Source organism: Bufo bufo, chromosome 8 (assembly GCF_905171765.1).
Source record: "Bufo bufo chromosome 8, aBufBuf1.1, whole genome shotgun sequence".
Lineage (NCBI taxonomy): Eukaryota > Metazoa > Chordata > Amphibia > Anura > Bufonidae > Bufo > Bufo bufo.
The window spans coordinates 14,459,913-14,485,085 of record NC_053396.1 but is presented as its reverse complement, the minus strand read 5'-3'; the positions used below and the strand labels follow the sequence as shown (position 1 = coordinate 14,485,085).

The following is a 25,173-nucleotide window of genomic DNA, read 5'->3' as shown; positions in this document are numbered from 1 at the left end:
GGTGACCACCCTGGACCACATGCTCTAGCAACAGGCACTGCAATAGAGGTGACCACCCTGGACCACATGCTCTAGCTATGGGCACAGCAGCAGAGGTGACCACCCTGGACCACATGCTCCAGCTATGGGCACAGCAGCAGAGGTGACCACCCTGGACCACATGCTCTAGCTATGGGCACAGCAGCAGAGGTAACCACCACCGGACCACATGCTCTAGCTATGGGCACAGCAGCAGAGGTGACCACCATGGACCACATGCTCTAGCTATGTGCACAGCAGCAGAGGTGACCACCCTGGACCACATGCTCTAGCTATGGGCACAGCAGCAGAGGTGACCACCCTGGACCACATGCTCTAGCTATGGGCACAGCAGCAGAGGTGACCACCCTGGACCACATGCTCTAGCAACAGGCACTACAACAGAGGTGACCACCTGGACCACATGCTCTAGCAAAAGGCACAGCAGCAGAGGGGACCACCATGGACCACATGCTCTAGCTATGGGCACAGCAGCAGAGGTGACCACCCTGGACCACATGCTCTAGCTACGGGCACAGCAGCAGAGGTGACCACCCTGGACCACATGCTCTAGCAACAGGCACTGCAACAGAGGTGACCACCCTGGACCACATGCTCTAGCAACAGGCACTGCAACAGAGGTGACCACCCTGGACCACATGCTCTAGCAATAGGCACAGCAGCAGAGGTGACCACCCTGGACCACATGCTCTAGCAATAGGCACAGCAGCAGAGGTGACCACCCTGGACCACATGCTCTAGCAATAGGCACAGCAGCAGAGGTGACCACCCTGGACCACATGCTCTAGCTATGGGCACAGCAGCAGAGGTGACCACCCTGGACCACATGCTCTAGCTATGGGCACCCACCAGAGGTGACCACCCTGGACCACATGATCTTTTGGAGACCAGCATCTACGTTAATGTACCTCCAGCACTTCCACACTCTGCATTTTACAGGTTCAGCACCCGCTGATCCTTATGTAATACTTCTTCACCCCTCATTGACTCTGCACCTTTGAGGATCCTGAGACAATGGCCGAGAACAAAAACCATTACAAACCTCGCTGTTCAGTAGTTTATAGAACTGCAATTCATTCCAGGCTAGAGCTGCAATGAGAAATTGTGCTTAGAGGTATATGGTCGACGTCTTCTTACTGCGCTGTATACCACATAGCCGCCTCCAGTACAGGACCGCGTATATGACTCAGATTTACCACAGACCCATGAGTCACTCAGCATACAGTGGAAATGATGCCAGGTAGACGAGCGCACTACAATGCTCACTTCACTGCAAGCACTTGGCCAACTTTCCAAAAGTGCCATCTTCTGTGAGAATCAAACAACCCAACCTCACAAGCTGAAATGTGCCAACATAACCCAGCTCACATAGTGCTTTATGTACTGCTCTATGGTGCACATGTGAGATGCCATATTCTCCTCTAAATCCAATTATCATAGCAGAGAATGCCTTCATAATGCAGCCTGTGATGGACCATGACACAATAGTATTTTTCATGGATGCCACATGAATCTATGGGGAAAACAAACCTCCATACGTCCCTGGAAATCAGAAGCATATGAAACGTACACGGAATTCGTACGACATGCACCCATGAGACAGCCGTGTACATGCAAGTCTAAGGGTCAATTCACACCACGTATACCTCCAATGAATGCCACTTTAGAGGCACAGAGCTGCACATGTCACCCTATAGGCTCCCATGATATGTTTGCTTGTTGCACACTATGCCAAGTGCACTTTTCTACACTGCTGAAAAAAGCTATACTGACATACACCACACTGACGACGCAGCAATATGGAAGCCATTACAGCTCTTAAAGGGAGTGTGTCACCAAAAAACTCACCGATAAACCAGGCGTAAGGCCTTGTAGGGCTAGCTCAGATAAATGTAAAGATACTTTTCTAATCAGCAATCCATCGCTACATTCTGGGGAAAAAAATTACTATTAACCTGCATGCAAATGAGCAGTTAAGTGCATCGAGGGCGGGCCCAGGCCTCTCTGTGCACCCTTGCTCCTCCTTAACTGACACAACCAGGCGAGGTGAAGCAGGAATCTTACCCTGTCAATCAAGTAGAAGGTCTGGCCGAAGAAACAGGAGGAGCAAGGGTGCACTTGGCTTGGGTCCGCCCTCAGTGCACTTTACTGCCCACCTGCATATGGACTAAACATACTTTTTTCTCCAGAAGGAAGCAGCGGGTCGCTAAGTGAAAGGTATCATTCAGCAGAGGTAAACCTACAAGGCGTTGTACCTGGTATAACAGTGAATTTCCTGGCGATGGGTTCCCTTTAAAAGAGCCGCCATCCACATTTCTACGCAGGAATACGGAATTGGGAGATGGCACATATAGCAATCGGAAGTCTGGGAAGCTGGGACGCAGAAATTAGCGATACCTGAATACATCTGGACAGACGAGAAAGTATTTGCTCCAGTATTATATCATCGTCCTCTCACTGGTGTAAACTTTACTAAGACATCCGTCTACTGCTGGAAAGTGCTTGTCCTTTTCTATGAATTGGACAGAACGTCTTAGGAAATATTGCGGTTGTTCTATGTGATGTTGTTTGTATGAAGGAGGCCAGAAATCCCAATTCAGACCATCGCTAGCTGCAAACGGAAAGACGACGCAGCTTTACGCAAGTTTTCTTTGGAAAGAAACCCTCAGTCCATGTTCACTAGAGCGTCTCGGAAGTGAGGAAGCAACATGTACACAACAAAGCCGCGACGATGACAGACGACCTGGGTGGAGTCCACCAGGGATCAGCAACTCCGGCACTCGCTACCATACAACAGTATACAAGTGGGCATGTTGGGAGTTGTAGTATCACAGCAGCTGCACTAGGCGGCCAGAATATGTTAAAAACTGATCCATCAGAAACTGCAGCCTTGACCCCAGTGTGAACAGAGCCTCGGTGTGGTAACCGATCCGGGGTATCTAGCAAATAAAACTGCAGCTACTTCGCAGCTCTTGAATAAAAATTATTTAGGGGGTCGTTTTATGAAGCGACATATGCCAGTTTTCTGTCGCAGGTTGTGGCTCAAAAGGTTATCTACAACTTTTGCCCGCTCACGCCTGGTCTAAAAAGGGGGTGTGGAGTGGGCCGCCATGCCCGTCTCATTTATCATTTTCTACGCCTGTTATAGGTATACAAAATGTTCTAAATCTATGCCATCAGGGACGCTGGCGTAGATTTAGACTGGCGGTGAATGCGCCGAAGTTATGTAGAGGCTGGCACCTCCATATAACTTCAGCGGATCCACCGCCAGTGCAGGGGTTAAAACACAGGTCTTAATTAATGACCCACCTAGTGCATACAGCTCCTAGGCAGACCTATGTGTCTCCATGGGCTACAAAGACTGCAGTCGCGCTCGCTTTAGTCGGTCCCATATTTCTTACCAACCTACCTACTTGCACTGATTTGCTATGAGTTCCAAACCTAAATCCGCTGATATTCTGCATCCAATGCAAGAGAAGAGAGTATTAGACCTAATGTGCATATACCTGGGAAATAAAAACAACGCAGAATAATGAACAGCAGGATGCCCGATATTCAGGGTGGGAAAGGCACAGATCAGCCTCACTGACTGACCAGGGGGCTAATCCTCATTGGGATCCTCCTCAGATTTCTAATGTGGAGTATGGGGCAAAATTTTTTTATTTCAAGTGTGAACAAAGTGAATGTCCAACTTTGAAAAACCTTTTTGCCTTAAAGGGGCTGCCTTGGTGAACCTTATAAAAGGGGTTGTCCTATGAATAAAATTCTACAATTTCCACACCAGCACCTGGGTCTGAACACTTTTGTAATTGCATTTAATTAAAAATGTATTATAGCTATTGAGTTATTCACCAAAATCTATCTGTATAGCGCCACCTGCTGTTTGCTCTTTGTCCAGCTGATGGAAGCACATGCTCAGTTCTATCCTTCAACAGCCACTAGCCACAGCAGACAGGACACGCCCACTGAGAAGAGACACACCCCCTGAGCTGCCAGCTTGAAATAAATGTAGAAGAGCAATTAGAACAATGAATGGGGAGATCTCTGGATCCATGTGAGGTACAGGGCTGGTTCTAGCTTTGTTAGAAAGAGACTGCCATGTACTATGATGTCTGATTTTCATTTTTTACATTAATCGTGAGATAATCCCTTTAAAACCAGATGCTAAATAATCTCTTAAAATATCTTTACAGGCACTGGAGGCGTTTTTCTATTCCAGAGCTCCAACTCCCCTGCGTGGTCACTGCTAAATTTCTACCAACACTAGAGGGAGCTTCTGAGTGTGTCGCATACAGTTTACAAATTGCACTCAATAACACAGCAATCTCCTGAGCTCCCTCTAGTGGTGGCAGAATTTTATCTTTTAACTCCACAGAAAATCCATTTTAGGACTGTTTTGTGGTCTGCAAAATGCGGACACCTTCGGTGTGCAATCTGCAAATGACTATTCTTGTCTGCAATACGGACATGAATAGGATAGGTTTTATAATTTTTGGAATCGACACACAGATGCCATCCATGAGCCGTCCTATTTGAAAAAAAAAATGTTTTAGACCCATAGAAATGAATGGGTCCCTGTGCAATCTGAAAAAAAAAAAAAAAAAAAAAGGCGGATCGGCCACATACAAAATACGGTTGTGTGCATGAGGCCTTTAGGTGGACATTCATGCCTTCCCTGCAGCACTACAGCACATGCTGCTGCTATATACGCCGAATATAATAACCACATATGTATTTCTGTGGTACAGTATAACGGATATACATTCAATATAATGGAAATATGCGATCACATCTGGCTCGGCTTTCCTGTACATTCTATGTTCTCCTTACAGAAACGATTTTGGGCACAGAAACCTATAACTCACACCCAGCGATGGGTTATGTCACTAGCCGGGAGAGTATTAAAAGTCTTATAGATCTTAAGGTCATTAATCACCGCGTCACTGGTGGCTGCCGGCCAGAGGATATTAAGAGCCCTCTGTTGCTTTCGGGTATGAAGTCCCTGCAGAGACTTCTAGGCAATGGATGCTATAGTGCTAAGCTATGGCTGGCACTGCAATCGCCTAATTGCTGTAAATCTCCCTTCAGCCCCAAGATCAAAAAAACGTAAGCGTCAGCCGCCTGGTCCAAGAGTGAAAGCATCTCTCCGCCACTGCCATATTGTGCTCCAAAACATCACCGCTACTCTGAGAACCTTTTCTATCACCTTGTGAATGGACGGAGACTTGGAACCTTCCCCTGTTAACGTCACTAATGCCTAATATATGTGCCGCGTCTCTCCTATACGGCCAAAGTGTGCTCAGCACTTTACCAAACTCTGACCAAAAGAAAAAGGGATCCGGGGAGGGGAGTTGTATGGTTAAGCTGATCTGACTAAATATCCTACCGTAAATTCTTTCCACATGGCGGTCTACTCCCAATCTTGTTTATGTCTTCCTTTCCCCATAAAAAATAAAATTAAAATAAATACCACTATGTAATTGTGATGGAGAACGTCCTCACGAAAAGCAGAAGTATTTGGAAACCTACGTCTGGTTTCCATATGTAACCCCTTAAAGGGGTTCTCTACGATAACGCCTGCTTGTTTGACCCGTTAGGGCATAGGTACAACATAGAGGGGTGTCTCCCACCAGAATGATCGCCATGTAATACTCCATTCCCCCTGCAGGGTGCCGGGAGCGGGACTCAGGGCAATCAGCTGATCAACCCCGACCCGCGTCCTGAAAGCAGCTGCCTCTTCTATTCAGCCATGTCTATCCATGCAGGGCCCATAAGAGGGTCATCACTTAGATTTCCAAATATCCTGCTGATCTGTACTTCAGTAATACAGATGAAGAACTACAAATTTACATTCCCAATTTTCTCTAATTAAAGGGGTTGTCTCACAAGGACATAGCCGGTCCATAAGACCTATTACGGCCTTCTCCAGGACCACCCTCCTCTATGTATGGACATGCATTTGAAAGGTTCCCATGGCTGCAGTGTGAAGGGCTTCCTCTGTCGAGGGTTAGAGAAATCGGTTCAGGGGTTGTCTTCCATCTGTTGCTCATGAACCAGGAAGACCAGTATGAACAACAACCTGAAACCGCTTTAGTAGTACTGTGAAAGGCCACGGAAAGATGGCAATTTGATTTGGCGTATCCACTGGGGAACTTAAGTACCATCATGCCCAGTAAGCCTCTCTCATATCTCCGCGCACAATGCACCTTGAGGGGAACGTCACGCATTGATAACGATATTTTGTGATTGAAAATGGGAAAAATGGGGGGGGGGGAAGCTCTGTCCCGGTTTTCTAGCACCATACCACACAATGCACATAGTGTAAAATGCTAATATAAAAGAAGCAAGGGATTCTGGGAGCTTTCCCATAAATGCGTCTACAGTTTTCGGCACCGACTGTTCTCTTAATTTTAACCACACGAGGAACAGACGCACTTAACCAGCTATTTAACAAATGGGCCCCTTTCAAAATGAGGAGAAAAATAAGTAGACCGGGTTTAACGAGGTTTCCTCCGCTTGCTCGTCTACCAACAGTTGGATGCAGTATGTTTTGCAATGAAGTTACACAGAAAACTCCAGTGGAGGGAGAGGTTTGCTAGACGACCACAAGCCCACAGCGAGCTCGGAGTTATTCCTTTTCCCGTCCTGTGTTTGAAATTTACAGTAAGTGGCTGGTCAAGGCTGGTGAATGGAAATCATTCCACTGCCAGAGGGCTCGTAAACCAAAGCTGACGACACCCGCGCGGCCAAGAAACTCCACCAGACGTCAAACGCGTTCACCATTTGTGCCTGCAGCAATACCTTACTGCAGCTGTGCACATTGGGTTGGGGGGGGGTCGGCATTTAACTGTGGGACCTCTTAACGAAGATGAAAAAATAATCAATCAATTGCAGCAAAATAATTTACTATGACGAGGTTAGCAACCCTACAACCCGGGGCACGATTGTAAAGATTTCATTGTAGCAAAGATTTTTCCAAAAATAAGAAGACGTTCCTTCTCTACTATTGGGATGAATGGCTTCTTTGTGCCGATGTAATTTTACGCAGAGCTCAGTAAAGTAGCACCACGCTGACACCAATAAATAAACGCAGTCGGGCGCTTTATTGCCGAATTCAATGAGAATTTCTCATACTGTACAGATCTCCCCACAGCGTGATCCTTTATATACAATTTCTCTGCCCCTGGCTACTGTGTATGCCCTGCAATTTTCCTGAAAATTGAAAATACTCTGAACAATTGCAGTACCCCTCCTGACCACTAGTTGCGCTGTTTCCCCATAAACAACCATGTGACAGAACGGCTCAAATTCAAACAAAACAATGATTTTTGAACTGCAAAAACTCTAGAATGGAGAGCTTCCCCGAAATGGGAGACCGTGCATTATACTCAGCAGGAAGAGGTCTAGGACGCTAGTATTTTCAGAAAATGAGTGGAACCAGTCCTTTAACATTCACTTCCAAAAGAAAAGACCTATTCAGTGGGCGAGTGAAACTCTCTGAAGCCCTGAACATACAATGTGTGGCTTCTCGTCACCTCGATTTCTCTAGATTATGAATGGCTCCTTCCACCACCTAAGGCTGTGATAGTTAAGCTTATGAAGTCTCTGTTCATGAGCGCGTGGTGGCGACCTGTGGTTTCTCTAAATGGTGCGTTTGTCACACGCACACGACACAGCTTTCCATTAACTAAACCAACAGAACAGAGGGGGGCGGACACATTTTGCTATTTAAAAGCCACAAAATGAAGGAATTAATTGCAATAGCAAAACTATCAGTAAATATTACTAAGTGTGAAGAGTGGGAACCACATGCTGGAGGGTCGGGTGGCTCTCTAGTAGTGGGTTAAACTATGTGTGGACTATAGGCTCAGTCCACACACAGATTTTAAAGCAAAATCGCAATAAATCCTAGACGAAATCAACATGACTAGCATGCGGACTTTGTTTCGAACCTCAGTTTTACAATATGCACTGACAGAACTGTATTGCACTGTAAATTGCTGCTGATTTTCAGTGTGGCATCCAAGTTGGCAGCGATTATGCAGTACTCCAACCACATACTACCCACCTCTTTGCAAACCGCTCTTAAAGGCCAATGGGAACAGTGGGGGTAATTTATTATCAGATATACGGCGATTTCTGGCGTATATCTGGCGGGGATTGCAGAGCAAAGCTTAATAGTGCTGCAATCAAACTATTCCCCGCTCAGGCCAGGTCTACAAAAAGGGGAACTGGCGTACATTGAGACAGGCAGTGGATACGCCCATTCGGCACATCCACCGCCAGCTAAAGGGGTATTAAGACCGGCATCTAAAACGACCCCCAGTGTCCTCATATTCTAGATTTCATTCAAACTCAGTTCCATATTTCAGGATCATAGATGACTGGGTTTCCTTTATTTATTTTCTATAGGTTCGCAAAAAAGATGGACAAACTGATTTCATCCCGCAAATGACAGAACATGTCCCTATTCTCATCCAAGATTAGTCATTTATATTAAAGGGGTTGTCTCACCTGAGACCTTGGTGTCAGACAAGGGATCCGCTCCTACCTCTAGAAATGAGCCCCAAAAGTGAACACGGCCGTCCTCAATTCATTTCTATGGGACTGCCGAAAATATCTTAGCTCTGGCTTGGCTATTTCTGGCAGTCCCATAGAAGTGAATGGAGCAGTGGCCGCACTCGCCATTCGTTTCTGTTGGACTTCCGAAAATAGCTGAGTGAGCGATATACCATCAGTATCCCAGATGATAAAAACCCCTTTAATGGGAGAAGGTATCTGTATTTTGCAGATCAGCAGTTTGTGCACTGCAAAACAGATATGATCGAGTGCATGTGGCCTAAATAGTGCAGGATAATCTTGAATGTAGCTTCTTTGATGAGGGGAGTCTTGTACTGGTTCCCTGCACTCAGTGGGGGATGGGACCACGCGGGGCTTGCTCTTTCTCCACGGTCTGCCTCGATGGCACGCCTGCCTTTATTTCTTGCAGATATGGTGCATTCTTTGCATTTATTTTAATATCTATATTTTATTTCACAGGATTGAGAAGAAGATAATTCCCAGCGTTTGAAATTTTCACTTACAAACGAAGGACAATGACATCTCTGAACGTGGTCCCTCTGTTACTCCTTGTGGTTCTGGGGGTCACTTATGGTGGCAGCACTCAAGAATTTCAGAACAGTGAGGGCTCGGAGCCAGAATTTATCTATATGAACAGAGAGAGGCGGGCGGCAGAATCCTCGGATAAATGCAGCTACACCTTCATCGTCCCCCAGCAGAAAGTCACCGGGGCCATTTGCGTGAACTCCAAAGAGCAGGAGACGGCGTTCGAGAGCCGACTGCACAAACAAGAGATAGAACTTTTGAACACTGAACTTCTCAAGCAGAAGAGACAGATCGAAACCTTGCAGCAGCTGGTGGAGGTGGACGGGGGCATTGTGAACGAGGTCAAACTCTTGCGGAAAGAGAGTCGGAACATGAACTCGAGGGTGACCCAGCTCTACATGCAGCTGCTGCATGAGATTATCCGGAAAAGGGACAACGCGCTGGAGCTCTCCCAGCTAGAGAACAAGGTTCTGAACCAAACCACAGAAATGCTACAACTCACTAATAAGTATAAGGATTTAGAGCACAAATACCAGCATTTGGCCTCTTTAGCGAGTAACCAGTCTATTGTCATTGCACAACTTGAAGAACAATGTCAAAAAATGCCGCAATCTCGGCCCATACCACAACCGCCCCAGCAGCCACACCGGGTGCATCCGCCTCCCAACTATAACCGCATTAACCAAATATCTACCAACGAGATACAGGGAGACCAAAACCTAAAGGTGCTTCCACCTCCTCTGCCTACAATGCCAGTTGTGACCAGCCTACCAACCTCTACTGACAAACCTTCAGGTAAGTATAATGCTGCACAGATATCGGCAACATATGAACTAATGTGATCTGCGTTCTTTTCCACTCATCTTGTCCATTTACTTATTTATTTGTGAGAAGTTTTCTGTAAGTCCATGAATTTTCAGATTCTATCTACATATATATATACATGTGCCAAGGAGCCGTTCGGCAGCCACGTGGAATCTAGCTCCCGTTGGAGAACGTGGTTTACAGCCACGACCACACCAAAACCATGGTGCAATAAACTGCAGCCGCATGAATGGAAGCATTGAAAACAATAGAGGCTGATTCTGTGCGGCTGTCAGCGCCTTTTTGGTGTGGGATCCAAGCCAAATTCTGCTGTCACGAGGCGCCGTGTAAACACTGCTGCATGTGGCCTTAAAGGGGATGTTCCATTTTAGACAGTGATGGCTTATTACTAGGATATGCCACCGATATCACATAGGAGCGGGTCTCAAAGGTGGGCCCCGAACCTAACTTCAGAATCGGACCCCTGAACTGAAGGAGAGCACACTGCGCATGTGCAAAGTGCTCTCCATTCATTGCTATGGAAGTCCTTAAAACAGCAGTTTTTAAAAGTCCCATAGCAGTGAATGGAGAAGAGCGGCCATCTTTCCATACAGCCATAGCGGTGAACGGAGGATGGCGGCACACGTGAGGCTGCTCTCCGTTCACTTCAGCAGTTCTGTAGATAGTAGCGGGACCTGCACCTGACATTTATGGGAGTACCCCTTTAATGGGCATCTGTCAGCAGTTTTGTACATATGACACTGGCTGACCTGTTACATGGGCGCTTGGCAGCTGAAGACATCTGTGTAGGTCATAGGTGCCCGCAATGCTGAGGAAAATTAAGTTTTAATATATGCAATGCGGGCACATATGAACATGGGACCAACACAGATGCCTTCAGTGGCCAAGCGCACATGTAACAGGTCAGCCAGTGTCACAGGGACAAAACTGCTGACAGATGCCCTTTAAGTGGTGCTAGCACTGCTTCCGTCTTAGGAGTCGGGCTGGGCTGCAGATACATGTGTCATATACCGCTATTGGTCTGGCACAGAGGGCTTACAGAAGGAAAGTACATAAGTGTCAAGCCATTTTCCAGCCCCGGTAAACGTCTGTAATACATGTCCGCAATAAACACGTATCACAGATGAAACCGCATCAGAGGATTTTCACATAAATTTAGATTGCAGCTTAAAAAAGCTTGTAGACACGTCCGACAGACGGACACCCTGCAGAGTCTTTTCTTCACTTCTTCTGGATTCCACGCCGTATTTTGTGAATAATTTCCATTATCATTAAAAGCAAAACGTTGAGGAAAGCATCTGTCTGAGCTTATTGAGAAGACAGACATCGCTCGCAACAGGCTCCCTGGAAATTGAAATTAATTAGGACACATAATTAAAGTCTCAGAGAATTGCCAACCTCTGAACCAAGTCCAAGCACACTGGCACAAAGTGCGGCGTTCGGAAAAAGGATAAAACGAAGAGCAGGTTTTAATATGGAATATTGTAGTGGGGGGGGGGTAATGACATGGAACGTATGCCAAGTAAGCAAGTGCGCTCAACTGCTGTCACACTCTTAAAGAGACAAGACGCTTATGAACACCGAGTACATGGAGCCGCCAGTCATGTTAGACAGGGACCCGTGTAAAATACCACCAAAAGTTTTAATGTGCTAGTGTTATCATTTACGATTTCTGTGACCATACGGACTGTTCTCCGTTTTGGGTTCGCGAAAAAAAACGTATTGCACGCACACACCTTTCCGGATTGCGGAGCCATTCAAGTGAACAAATAATAGGGGGCACTGTGGGAGCCATTATTTATACTGGGGGGGGGGGCATTATTTATACTGGGCAACAATATGGGAGCCTTTCTTGATACTGGAGGCCATTATGGATACTGGGGGACACCATGGCGGCCATTATACATACTGGGGGGCACTATGGAGGAACTGGATGTCCAGGGGCACTATGGGGGGCATTATGTACACAATAAGGGGAACTGCAGGGGTTGGGATGTGAAAAAAAAACATGTATTAATGTCTATTAAAAACTAATGCAAAGCCAGAAAATGGATGCACGCACGGATGCAAAATGGGCATGAAAAACGGACAGCTTATCCGTTTTTAACGGGCAATTATATGAATGCACCTTTAGATATCATGCCATTCCTATCGTATATCATGTAGATTTGGAGAAATTAAACATGGGAAGAAGTCTTCGCTATACACACAGACCTCAAACATTTCTCGTTTGCTCGGGGTCTAGAAGCGTTTTATACAGTCACTGAAACAACCCCCAAAAGCACCAAATGAAGTCAGACAATGAGGACATACTTTCCACAGCAGACTAATCCCTTCCCCATCCAGCAGATATCCCCTGAAGGATCTCTAGGAGGATGACGTACATGGAGATCCCAGCCATAAGCCTCTGCAGAAATTGCAGAGATTTGCGTGCTATTTCACAAATCTACAGGTCCCAGCGCTTTCCTATTTCCAGCTGATCCATTCCTCCAATCATAGAGAAACCTGAATGCCTTTGGTGTGCAGATATCATTAGTCCACGTGGACTGACCTCATCTGAAGTGCATCTCCTGGACCCCAGAGACTAAGAAGATTACCACAAACTCCTGGCACCTCTCTCTCGAACTTACCAGGTTTCCAGACTTCAGATCACGGCCACAATGCTATGTTTTCTTAATCCGTAGCATAAGAAGTTATCATAATTATCGTGGGCTGCAAGGAACCCCCTGGGGAAGGAGAATCTGGCAGAAAGGGAAAACTGACCCACCAGGGTTCAGAGGTTTGAATGCTTTGACCCACCATGGGAGGCGCGGCGTTCCGGCTGCTTCTAGAGAAGTGTCAGGTTAAGCAGGGAGTTCAATCAACACTGAAAAGTCAACTATAAAGCACAAAGGCAAAAATTAGAAGAACATTGCTCCTTTCTAATAAGTTCTGGTTGAAGTGATATCTGTAATATCCAAATCTTCAGGTATGAATCAACAATTAGCAGAGTTAAAATTTAACAAATGTCAAACCCAGTATTAAATGGCAGTTTTTTTAAAGGCCGGTGAACGACGTGTCCGATTTTTGTCCACTTTGATGGTCAGACGGCCCCGTTTTTGTCAGCCGTTTAGAAAGGAGTGCACCCATCTAACGGGAGGCAAGAGCGAGCATTCCTGGCACACCTGTGTTGTGATATTTAGTATTTTTTTTATCTATACAGGTGGCACTAATAAGGGGCATAATCCGTCATGGGGGCATAAAAGAGGTGCCTAAGTTATCCTGGGGCACAAAAGATGGGCAATATTTATCTTGGGGGCAACTATTGAGTGGCATTATCTCTACTGGGGGAGAAACTGCATACTTATTATGGATACTGGGGGCACTACAGAGGGGCATTTTTTTTATATTGGGGGCACAATGAGGGGCATTATATAAACCAGGGATGCTCAACCTGCTGTTGTAAAAAACTACAACTCCCATCATGTCCTGCACTGTGGGGGGACATAGTATATGGTGAGAGCACTGTGGGGGGACATAGTATATGCTGAGGGCACTGTGGGGGGACATAGTATATGCTGAGGGCACTGTGGGGGGACATAGTATATGCTGAGGGCACTGTGGGGGGACATAGTATATGATGAGGGCACTGTGGGGGGACATAGTATATGCTGAGGGCACTTTGAGGGGACATAGTATATGCTGAGGGCACTGTGGGGGGACATAGTATATGCTGAGGGCACTGTGGGGGGACATAGTATATGCTGAGGGCACTTTGAGGGGACATAGTATATGCTGAGGGCACTTTGGGGAGACATAGTATATGCTGAGGGCACTTTGAGGGGACATAGTATATGCTGAGGGCACTGTGGGGGGACATAGTATATGCTGAGGGCACTGTGGGGGACATAGTATATGCTGAGGGCACTGTCGGCGGACATAGTATATGCTGAGGGCACTTTGGGGGGACATAGTATATGCTGAGGGCACTGTGGGGGGACATAGTATATGCTGAGGGCACTTTGGGGGGACATAGTATATGCGGAGGGCACTTTGAGGGGACATAGTATATGCTGAGGGCACTTTGAGGGGACATAGTATATGCTGAGGGCACTTCCGACATATACAAACATAGAAAAACAGCATGAATAGACCCTAAATAGGCCCAATTCAGTACAATAGGAAATTAAAATGTAAGTTTATTAAAACCAGTCGTACCAATGACTCCTCAGATACCAATTCAGTCCTAATAGGTGCAATATAAACGGCGCACGGCACCAACATACAAGTTAAACATTGGCAGTAAACAAAATACCGGACTAGAAATGTTCATTTTTAAAACCAAACCACTAAAAAAAGAGCAAGTTTATTCTTGCACCCAATAGTTGGGCTATTATCACTCTGGCGTTGCAGCAATACTAATGTGACCTGGCTGCACATCCCTCTGCAGGCGTTACCTTCACTTTCCATGTGGCGGTGGCATTTGTTTGTTGTGCTACATCTATAGAAACTCACAACTATTCCGATTCCGCCCCCAAAACAATGACCTAATGCGGGGGACCACACACAGACGTGTTACTAAAACATCCTGCCAAAACACACAAAAGTGAAGTAGCCGTACATGTGGTCAAGTGGGAATACTGCAAACACGTGGATAAAAGATGAAAGCAAAATCCTTATACTAAAATCCAAATGCAGCGACGAAGACAAAGCAAGGGTTAATCACCACTTAGTCATCCCCGTGTATACCATGACGCCTGAAGGTTTATTTGGCTGAGAGTGCATGTCTACGTGGAGGTCAGAGGACACCTAACCGTATTTGTGTTAGGTTTATGGCCAACACATTAGACATACTTGTAGGGGTCTAGGAACCTAACAAAGCTTAAAGGGGTATTCCGGTTATAGAGAGATATTTGGAAGGAATAACTATCAGATTGGTAGACGTCCTACTGCTAGGATCCCCACCGCTCCATTCATTTCTATGGAGGTGGAGGAATCACCTGCTGCCAGCATCTTATCTCCAGCAAGGACACATCCGACAGCTGTCACCGAAGGGTCAGGTCACATCATACACATTTGAGCAGGGATGTCAAACTCGTGGTCCTCCAGCTGTTGCAAAACCACAACTCCCAGCATGCCTTGATAGCTGTAAGTGGCCGGGCATGATAGAAGTTGTAGTTTTCCAACAGCTGGAGGGCCACAAGTTTGACATCCGTGCATTAGAAGTTCGTCTAAATGGGTTTGGCCAATGTTCATCTAATATGTATGTCCACCTTTACGCACACTTTAAAAAATGGTGGGGGTCAGAGGTGATGCACACAGGGGTAGGTACACCACATGGGCCCTGGAGGCCTAATGACTAGGGATGAGCTAACTTCCGTTTTAGAAGTTCGGGTTGGGGTTAGCGCAGAATTGCGTTATGGATCCCGTGACCATGGACCATAACTTCTAAAACAGAAACTCGCTTATCTCCACTAATGACCCACCAGGTCTTTAAATTAAAATAACAGGGCTCCCTCAGGAGCGTTAAATGGTATCATGGCTCAATAATTCAGCATAATTCCTGGTGAATTACACGAGCCTATTAAGGCGCTCTCCGTAAGGAGAGATGGTGCCCCCCCCCCCCCCCCCCCCCCCCCGCCTCCCAAATCCTGACCTAGGCCTCTAACCTAGTTAAGGGCTCATGCACACAAACATTTTTTTTCCAGTGTCTGCTCCAATTTTTTGCAGCTCATATGCAGAACCATTCACTTCAAACGGTGTCCGAATTCGTGTCCGAATGTCAGCATGGCTGTTCCGCAAAAATAAAAATAGAACATGTCTAGAGATGAGCGAACTTCTGTTTTAAGTTCGGCGTCTAAAGTTCGGCTTCCGGTTAGCGGAGGATCCCGATATGGATTCTGAATTCCGTTGTTGTCCGTGGTAGCGGAATCAATAATGGTCATTATTGATTCCGCTACCACGGACCACAACGGAATTCGGAATCCATATCGGGATCCTCCGCTAACCGGAAGCCGAACTTTAGACGCCGAACTTAAAACAGAAGTTCGCTCATCTCTAAACATGTCCTATTATTGTCCGCATTACGGACAAGGACAGGACTGTTCTATCAGGGAAAGGCCCTTCCGTTTTACAAAATCCAGAATGCAAAACACCCAACGGTCGTGTGCATGATCCCTAAGCCAGTACTCTCTGCTCTGCACTGATGAGGGGCAATCACCACAAAACAGCTGCCAGCAGATGAGATGCTGGCTTATTTAATATCCAAGTCATGTCTCAAGGCCTAGTTAAAGGGTGGAACATTGACTTATAGGATTGCTGCCTTACATCTGGTGGCATTAGAGGCAGAGCTTGTTAAGAGCTCATTTCCATCCCTTCTTCCCAGAATTCCAGAGGAGCATGTATGGCCTATAAGCCTCTTCACGCCGATTAATGCGCTCTCCGTAAGGAGAGATAGTGCCCCCCAAATCTAAGCCACCATAGAAATTTAAGTCATTGAAGAACTATAATGGAGTTCAATAATGAGCATTGCATGTTTGGCAAATCGTCAGTGACATAACCTGGGGTGAACATACCTTTCATGCACAGGGCCCCTATGCAACGTAGGCCCCGTACCAAGTGCTATGCAACTTTGATGTGCGAGAAAACAAATCTTTGGTGGATTTCCTCCTTTGCTTCTATTACAGTAATTTCCAAAGAGACTGTCACTTCTCTTTCTCTAGACAGGTATCTAGCTGGACAAAATGAGCAATTTACGCAGGGAATTAGTTACAACCCTGCATATCTATAATTTTGTGGACTCTGGTGATTGGTAGAAAGTGTAGTCATTTGCACAGGATGATATAATCTAAAACTGGCAATTGACTGAAATGTGCTCGCAGTGCAATAACGCAAAAGCGTGCAGCATACGGTCAGCTCCGTTTCACTCTCTGAATGCAGCCCCGGGAATAATGCAGTCCCAGATACAAGCTCCATGCTGTTCTATTGAGCTCTGTTTTGGGACATCACCCATGGACAGAGCAAGCGAGGAAGGGAAGATTATATAACTCAATCTGCCAAGCGGCAGCTCTGGGGCCCGGAGCCAGAATTGTGCTACGAATTTCCTGCACATATTAGTGAACAGATGGGGTGTCCGGTAAGGACAAGATGAAAGAGCCAATATTCTGCTAAACACTGCGCTGCAGTATAAAACCTACACGTGCTGGACGGAGGGCGGCGTCCGCCTGAGAGGAGGGGGTTTTATGGTGAATTTTAGTACAGGCATCAGCAGCCTGACAATGAAATATGAGGGGAATACAGAAGGAGAACAGGTAATAATAGTAATTTATAAGGAAAGATGTAAAAATTAACTGCCAGTGTTACATATGGCGGTCAGCCTGGATTTAGAGGACTAGAGGTTCTAGACATCTTGAATTTATTGCGCCTTTTAAAAATGTAAACTTTTAAGATCAAGTGAATGGATGCATTGTGCACAATATACCTCTTCACATGGGGAAGAAGCTGGCCTTTAACCTTCATTATCTCCTTTCTGTAGACTTGGTGGAAGTATGGCGACCCCGCTGCGTCCCTTCTGAGCGCTATGTTCAGCTATTATGACAGATAGAGAATGAGGACATGGGCGCTTTCATACATAAATAAATGGCACTTTATGGTCTTTACAATATGGACAAGGTCAGGTCTTAGATAAGGAACTGAAAGGGGGCTTTCCATGACTTCGGATAGGCCATCAACATCTCTGACCTGTTAGGGTCAGACTCCCAGCATCCGCACGATCAGCGGATTGAAGGGATAGTGCCATAGAATTTGTAGTGGTTGTGCCTGGTACTGCAGCTCTATGCACCCCTGAATGTACTGCCAGTGCAAGCAAATCCCATGCACGGCTAATGACTACAAAATAACAGATACCTCCACAATCCATCCAACCACAAGCCTCTCCTAACCATGCCCTTAAAATCGACCTGGCATCCAAGGTTACTTACACACGGCAGGTCTCCAGTGTTTTTGGAACACTTACTGCTATTAGTATTATCCCATGTTCCTATGTGCCCAGAGTGCTGAGAAAAATGATGTTTCAATATATGCAAATGAGCCTCTAGGAGCAACGGGGGCGTTGCTGTTACACCTAGAGGGTCAACTATCTCTGCACTTTAATTGACAGAGCCAGGTGTGATGACGTTTTCTCTGTCTGTCCCTGTCAATCAAAGTGCAGAGGGCGCAGAAGTTGCAGAGAGAGCTGAGCATCTAGGTGTAATGTTAACGCCCCCGTTGCACCTAGAGGCTCATTTGCATATATTAAAACATCATTTTTCTCAGCAATGCGGGCACATATGAACATGGGACCAACGCAGACGTCTTCAGCTGACGAGCGCATATGTAACAAGTCAGCCAGTGCCATAGGGACAAGATGCCCTTCAACGTACAGAAATAACCTGCAGAATTAATGGCCTAGGTTGTCCCAACGTAAAAACAGTCTGCAACCCTTCAGATCTCAATGATAGTCATAACTAAACTATCTTCATGACAAAGAGACTTGCCGAGAGTTTACATTCCTTCCATCCTCCGCCACCAAAACACTGACCTCACATCCCCAGCGCACACAGACTGTTTGCCCGAGGGATTTGTGCGTTTATACGGCTGAACTACTAACAAGAATAAAGTCACAAAGTCGTAATGAGAAGACGGTGATTTCATCTCTACAACAAACAGATCCCCAGCCTGGTTACAGCCTTTAGATGTTGTATCATCTCTTGTGTATGCTATTTCTTCCGCAGCTTCTTTTATCCAGAGTAAACAGGATGCGAGAATTCCCAAGTGGTCCTGACCTTATCAGAAGGCAAGTCAGACCGTGATGCTGGTTAGGCTGGATTCACATCTGTGCTCGCATTTCCGGTTTTCTGTTCCATCATAGGAGCAGTAAACTAAAAGTGACAGTGTTAGATCAGACAAATGATGGACACCAATGACGCCCGACCAATGAGAACCATTGGGTTTCACTATGGGGTCCATCATTTTACTGCACCCTGTAGTTTGTCCGGCAAATATTACAAAATGTACGAAGGAGGCTCCAGAAGGTTCATAAGTGCAGAATTTATAAAACGGGATTAAAACAATTGCTAATTCATTATTTCAGTCTTCTGGACATTCCTAATGAAAGGACTTGGGACCTTAAGATCACTTCAACCCAAAAAGTACAATGGACTAAAAGCTCTGGAAGAGACTTACCTATTCCAGGGACCTCTTCCATTGACCAAGCTCATACATGTGGTTCTCCAGAGTCCAAAGAGATCTACTGTACCTCTATATGCCTCCATTTTTAGAGGTTTTTATCTGACAGAAAACATGTATTGTACCATTGGACGCCACAGCATTGCTTCTAGGGGATGGGTGGTTTCACACTACATTTTGCAGCAGGACAAAAGCCCAAAGATTGCCCATTTGGATTCAATCAAGCTGGTATATGATGGGAAACCATTTTTTTTGCTGCTAAGCTATTCCGTACAGAAGGGCCCGGTAAAAAGAAAATACATTGTGAGGTCCGTCCCCCCCACAATGTGACCCTATATGTTGTAGGTATACAGTGGGAAATCCTCCTGATTTATACCTCCAGTGTGACACTACCAGTAAGCACATGGGGTGTCTACAGGTCAGTGGTCATACGGACACCATGTTCCACCCTACAGGTTGGTCCTCTCAGCTCTACCATGTAAAGTTGCGAAAAATGTGGTATGAATTGCACGCAGCTCCGTAACGTAAGCTCCAAAGGCCATTAATCTACGGTGGTTTCTCTGCGTCAGAGAGGACAATTAATCAGTGAAAAAATGACTGGAAATTTGGGATCACCCATCCTGGTCTTCGTTATGAACGTTGTCTATTATGGTGGATTGTGGTTTTTAATTCAATTTGGATGTTTCCTGAAGTGCAAGGTTTTCACTGGAAAAATATATAATTACCCTTTTCAAGCATCCATCCTGACATTTTCCTGGGAGCTGGGTTTCTGGGCGCCACATAAAAAATCAGCTCAGATCATGTGGAAGCCATCTTCTCTGAACATCTCATAAAAATATAATTGGTGTAAATCTCCACGAAGAAACCAAGGAGAAAGGGGATCTGTGTTAGGAATAATAACGGGGGTGTTTTTTGGTCTAGACAACAAAAAGTGAATATACGACACCCTCTGCACCACAAAGCTTTGAAGCCAGGCCAACTCACAGCATCGCTGAGGTAATTCTGAGAAAAATCTAAATATTTCCCAAAGAATAGCTCTTCTTGTAGTGGTTTATGTTACCTTGGGGGCAGCAAGCCACAGACTTGGACCATAAAAGCCATAGATGTTGCTATGCAGATAGCAAAACAAGATAACCCTTTGCCGCCTCTTCCAAGACAAAACCCATTACACTAGTGATTCCAATGTAAGCAGATTATCTGCCGCGCGTCTGACTTTCCTTCATCTTGGAGGGTCCAGGTGCTTGCATTGTCTGTCTTGAAGACATACATTTAACGAGGAGATATATGAAAAGGACATTAGCTGTGGACTGAAGTATTCTCGGCGCAATGTCCCATATCTGCACCTTGGTTCATTTTGTCTCGTATGTCCTGGCACTCAGTCTCAGTTTCGGATAGATTCATTTGTCAGGTAGGAAACAAGAAAAAGACCTGGCATTACAGGTTTTAGAGAAATTCCTGACATGCTGACCGTAGGCTTCCAAGTATATATAATTTTATAATTTTGTTTTATTATATATATATAATTTTATTTTTTTGTGGGATGTCCTGTAGGGAATAGTGCATCAGACTGCGCTAATCCATACAGCTTAAAAAAAGACACTGTATACCAATGAATACCAGCATGATGGAGGACTCACTTTTGGCCTCCACCGGGTAAATGCATTTGACATGTGCACCCAGGGCAAACAGTAAACGGCCACTGTTAATGCAATGTGGATTCAGCCAGGCCATTTAAAATGAACACATGTGCTACACCTCGTACATGGCCTGAAGGGGCACAACACTGTGTTCTCCCGACAGCAGAGGTTTGATAAGGATTAGGAAATTGTTTTTCAACATGCCGGATTGTTTTGTTTTCGGGGAGGTAACCCGGCCACCGGAGGCCAAGCATGCATGTGCCAGTCTTAGCCGCACTCTGAAAAGCACAAACAATAATGGCCTTTGACGAGGTTTCGCTTCTCCGCAGGCTCCATACTATAAACAAGATTCAACCCTTTCCAAATACATGAAACTCAAGGTTATCCCAATACGCTCAAAGGCCAAACACAACTCTGCTATCTTTCTTTTTTTGGCAATTGAACAGATGCTCGCTTCTTTGGTTACTTTTCATACTGCAGGAATTTGTGGTTCATTATATACAGACCTGAAAAAATAAAAATTTTTGTCTGTTTCTTCTAGGCCCATGGAAAGACTGTCTACAAGCGCTGGAAGATGGGCATGACACAAGTGGCATCTATTTGGTAAAACCGGAAAACACCAACAGATTGATGCAAGTGTGGTGTGACCAGAGACATGACCCTGGTGGCTGGACCGTCATCCAGAGAAGAGTCGATGGGTCAGTCAACTTCTTCAGAAACTGGGAGACGTATAAAGTGAGTAATTTTCATTTCTTTTCCAATCCATGAGCTTTAACTGTTCAGAATTTTTCCATTTTAGAGAGTCTCCATTACGGTACTGGACAATTTTAGTCAGACTGACCGACTGCCCCATTAATAGATAGGGTTACCTCCAATATTAACCCAACTACTTGAACAAATCATCAAATTGATGATGAATGGTGTTGAGCGAACTTGTGTTTTCAAGTTCGGCGTACAAGGTTCGGGTTATCTAATAAATCCTGTTATGGATTCCGCTACCACGGACCATAACGGAATTCTATGACGTCATGCACCACGGAAGCCTATAAGAGGCATTCTGGACTTCTATTATGACGGAATGCCTTTTATACGCTTCCGTGGGGCATGACGTGATAGAATTCCGTTATGGTCTGTGGTAGCGGAATCCATAACGGGATTTCTTAGATAACCCGAACCTTGTACGCCGAACTTGAAAACACAAGTTCGCTCAACACTAATGTTGAACAGTTTAAGGGCTGGTTCACACAGCAGAGCTCGGTACCGGAAACAAAGCCCTTGTGTCAGCCGATATCTCCCGGGCCCAGCACGGCTCCCCACGCCCAAACCGACTTCATCATGGTGATTTACACAGTCAGTTCAAATCTGATCATGGTGTTTTATTGTTGGGTATATAATGTTGTGATGATGCGAGTACAGTACATCAGACCCACGATTGACCAGATAGGACTATCATAAATCACTATGATATGGTCAGTTCAGCCCAAGGGAGCTGCAGTTGGTCTGGGAGATCGTGTTTTCAGGACCGAGCATGGTCATGTGAATCAGGCCTATATGGAACCTGTTTTTACGTTTATGCAACCGTCAATAAGACGTGCGGATTTCAGCGGTCAGTCACTCATGAGCCAATATTAAGTGGCTGCTGAGAACCTGCTGCATAACCATTGCAGCAAGGGCCTGGAAAAGAGGCATGGCTGCCGAGAAGTCATGGTTATTCATGAGTCTTCACCCACCCACCGAGGAGAAAAGCAAGCAGAAAACTCCCAGTCACCGGTGGGTGGGCAGGGAGATAATCCTGGCCTCTCAGGCAGGTCATTATTTTGGAGGGAAGCTGTGCACACTAGGGTCTTCAAAGTTAATCTTTGGCGACTCTGTGCTGATCAATGGAGTGAATGGCATGTATTACTAATTAGAAATAAGCACATAAACATCTGAAGGGCAGTGAGAAAAGTACGAACTGGAACCTGAAAGTGGAGGTTTAGGCCAACTGGTTAGTTTTTCCTCTGGAGTTGCTTGTTCTATCTGGAGATGGTGACTCCTCCTGTTTCTGTTCACAGCAAGGATTCGGTAACATCGATGGAGAATACTGGCTGGGACTTGAAAATATCTACTGGCTAACGAATCAAGCCAATTACAAGTTATTAGTCACCTTGGAGGACTGGCAAGGACGCAAGGTCTTCGCAGAGTATGCCAGCTTTCGTCTGGAACCAGAAAGTGAATTTTACAAGCTGAGGTTGGGACGGTATGATGGCAATGCCGGAGATTCCTTCACCTGGCACAACGGCAAGCAGTTCACTACCTTGGATAGAGACCATGATGTATACACAGGTAAATTCATAGGGGGTCATTTACGTATTTCGGGCACATATTGGGGCGCAAAGGTTTAAAGAAAAGTGGACGAGGTGTGGGCAGGGACGGGCCTGCAGGCCTGTCTCATTCATCATTTTATAGGTGTTATAAATGGTCTAAATGTAAATCAGCTGTCTTCCATTTAGACTGGTGCTGGATGCAATGAAGTTATGTAAGGGCCGGTGCCTCTTCATAACACCGGCGGATACACCGCCAGCACAGGGGCTTATTAAAAACAGCGTCTAAAAGTTAAGGTCGGGCAGCCTTATTTTATCTTTGTAAACCCACAGATGTATTAGTAATACCATACGAAATATTTTTCCCCTCTTGTAGGTAACTGTGCCCACTACCAGAAAGGTGGATGGTGGTATAACGCCTGCGCTCACTCCAACCTCAATGGAGTCTGGTACAGGGGAGGACATTACCGCAGCCGCTATCAAGATGGCGTTTACTGGGCCGAGTTTCGAGGCGGTTCATACGCATTAAAGAAGGTTGTTATGATGATCAGGCCAAATCCCAACACTTTCCATTGAAAAGGTTAAAAACAAAGACTCGTTCCACCATTGGAAACGTCGTACTGTAGTCATTTCCCTTGTAGAATCGGAGATCGCAACGACAGACACATAGACTGAACTGTCCGCCAGTACTGTAAGATGATGTACAAATATCTATTCAATGCTATGACCTCTTTTTATAAACCAGTACTTTCATGGGAGCGTTCATAAGTCTTACCAAATACGTTGGGAGTACCGAAAACTTTGTCGCCCGGGATTCCACGGACTTTTAATTTTTTTTGCCTTTTTCCTCAATCAAAACCAGCCCTTAGCAAACATACGCAATAAAAAGTATAGCTATATATGTCACATATGTAGACCACAGCTTAGGATATTTTGAAGTACTATGTACTGAGATGTATTTTGTATTATCTTTTTGGATTATTTTGACACAGGAAGCAGCCTCCAATGAAATCTATATAGCAGTGAATGTAGAAAGCTAAGCTAGTCTTCTCAGTATGTTGCTTTATTTTAACTTACCAACTATAGCAAAGAGGATAAACTGTAATAAACTATATGTTAGGACTACACTAATGTGGTCTCTATCCTAACCACGGAGAGCTACCCCCCACACTCCTATTCAGGACATACAATAATTTCAGTCCGCCCATGGACTCATCACGTACTGTATCTACGTACCCGCTTCTGTTGTGTGACCTCTACGACATCCATTCTTCATCAGGGAACTACACGTTTTGCTATAACCGAACAACCTACCTGTACAGTATATAGAGAACTATGTACATATATATTTTTGCAGAAACATAACAAAAAACAAACATACATTACCCCCAAACCATGTTCCTCACCGAAACCTGCACAGCTGCCGTTCTAAAATTTGTTTCTAATCTACATCTTTTAAAATGCGGCATCCAACTTTGCAGGCAAATGATGGGTGCCATCTACATATTTAATGGTATGTAAAAAACTATAGATGAATTCACTTTTTCTAATAAAAAAATATAAAGTTTTTGCAAATAAATGTGTTTAAATTTGACAGCATCATACTTCATATTTATTCTAAATTGCCAAGAAAAGTGCTATTGAAAAGATGAGATTTTTTACCACATTACTGAGGACATTTACTATGTAATTAATAAAGTTTCCATATAAAATGCTTTCGAAATTTGTTGACGATTTTCAAAACAGGCTGGGTGCAAATGGGTGCGTTTCTGTGCCTGTACTATGGGAGCACATCTCAGCCCGACTGTGGGTTTATTGACCTAATATAACTGGATAATAGCTATCTACCTTGCTCTTCATGGCACTAGACCCACAGACAGCTTTGGATTTGCAAAAATGCAGCCATATTATGCTCATATGAAAACCGGCCTAATGTGAATTTTACAAAATGTGGAAAACAAAGAGTTGTTGATTGGTAATTAGCGACTATTGGAGACTTTATTTTTAGTTTTGCACAACTGAATACTTGGTACTGGAGAACAATCTAGTATCTTATATCT

The 25,173-nt window shown here is 45.2% G+C and overlaps 2 protein-coding genes across 9 annotated transcripts in view; one reads left to right on the top strand and one right to left on the bottom strand.

Moving 5' to 3' along the window:
- The window catches only part of ANGPTL2 (angiopoietin like 2), a 31,126-nt gene extending 7,170 nt beyond the window's left edge, over positions 1–23,956 (top strand). Inside the window, exons 2-5 of the mRNA XM_040442464.1 lie at positions 9,079–9,939; positions 21,352–21,545; positions 22,865–23,135; positions 23,490–23,956. Of these exons, the coding sequence (XP_040298398.1) occupies positions 9,135–9,939; positions 21,352–21,545; positions 22,865–23,135; positions 23,490–23,689 (1,470 nt within the window). The 5' untranslated portion in view covers positions 9,079–9,134 and the 3' untranslated portion in view covers positions 23,690–23,956. The remainder of the gene's footprint in view (positions 1–9,078; positions 9,940–21,351; positions 21,546–22,864; positions 23,136–23,489) is intronic.
- The window catches only part of RALGPS1 (Ral GEF with PH domain and SH3 binding motif 1), a 351,272-nt gene that overhangs the window by 164,704 nt on the left and 161,395 nt on the right, over positions 1–25,173 (bottom strand). The gene's annotated exons all lie outside the window — the stretch shown is intronic.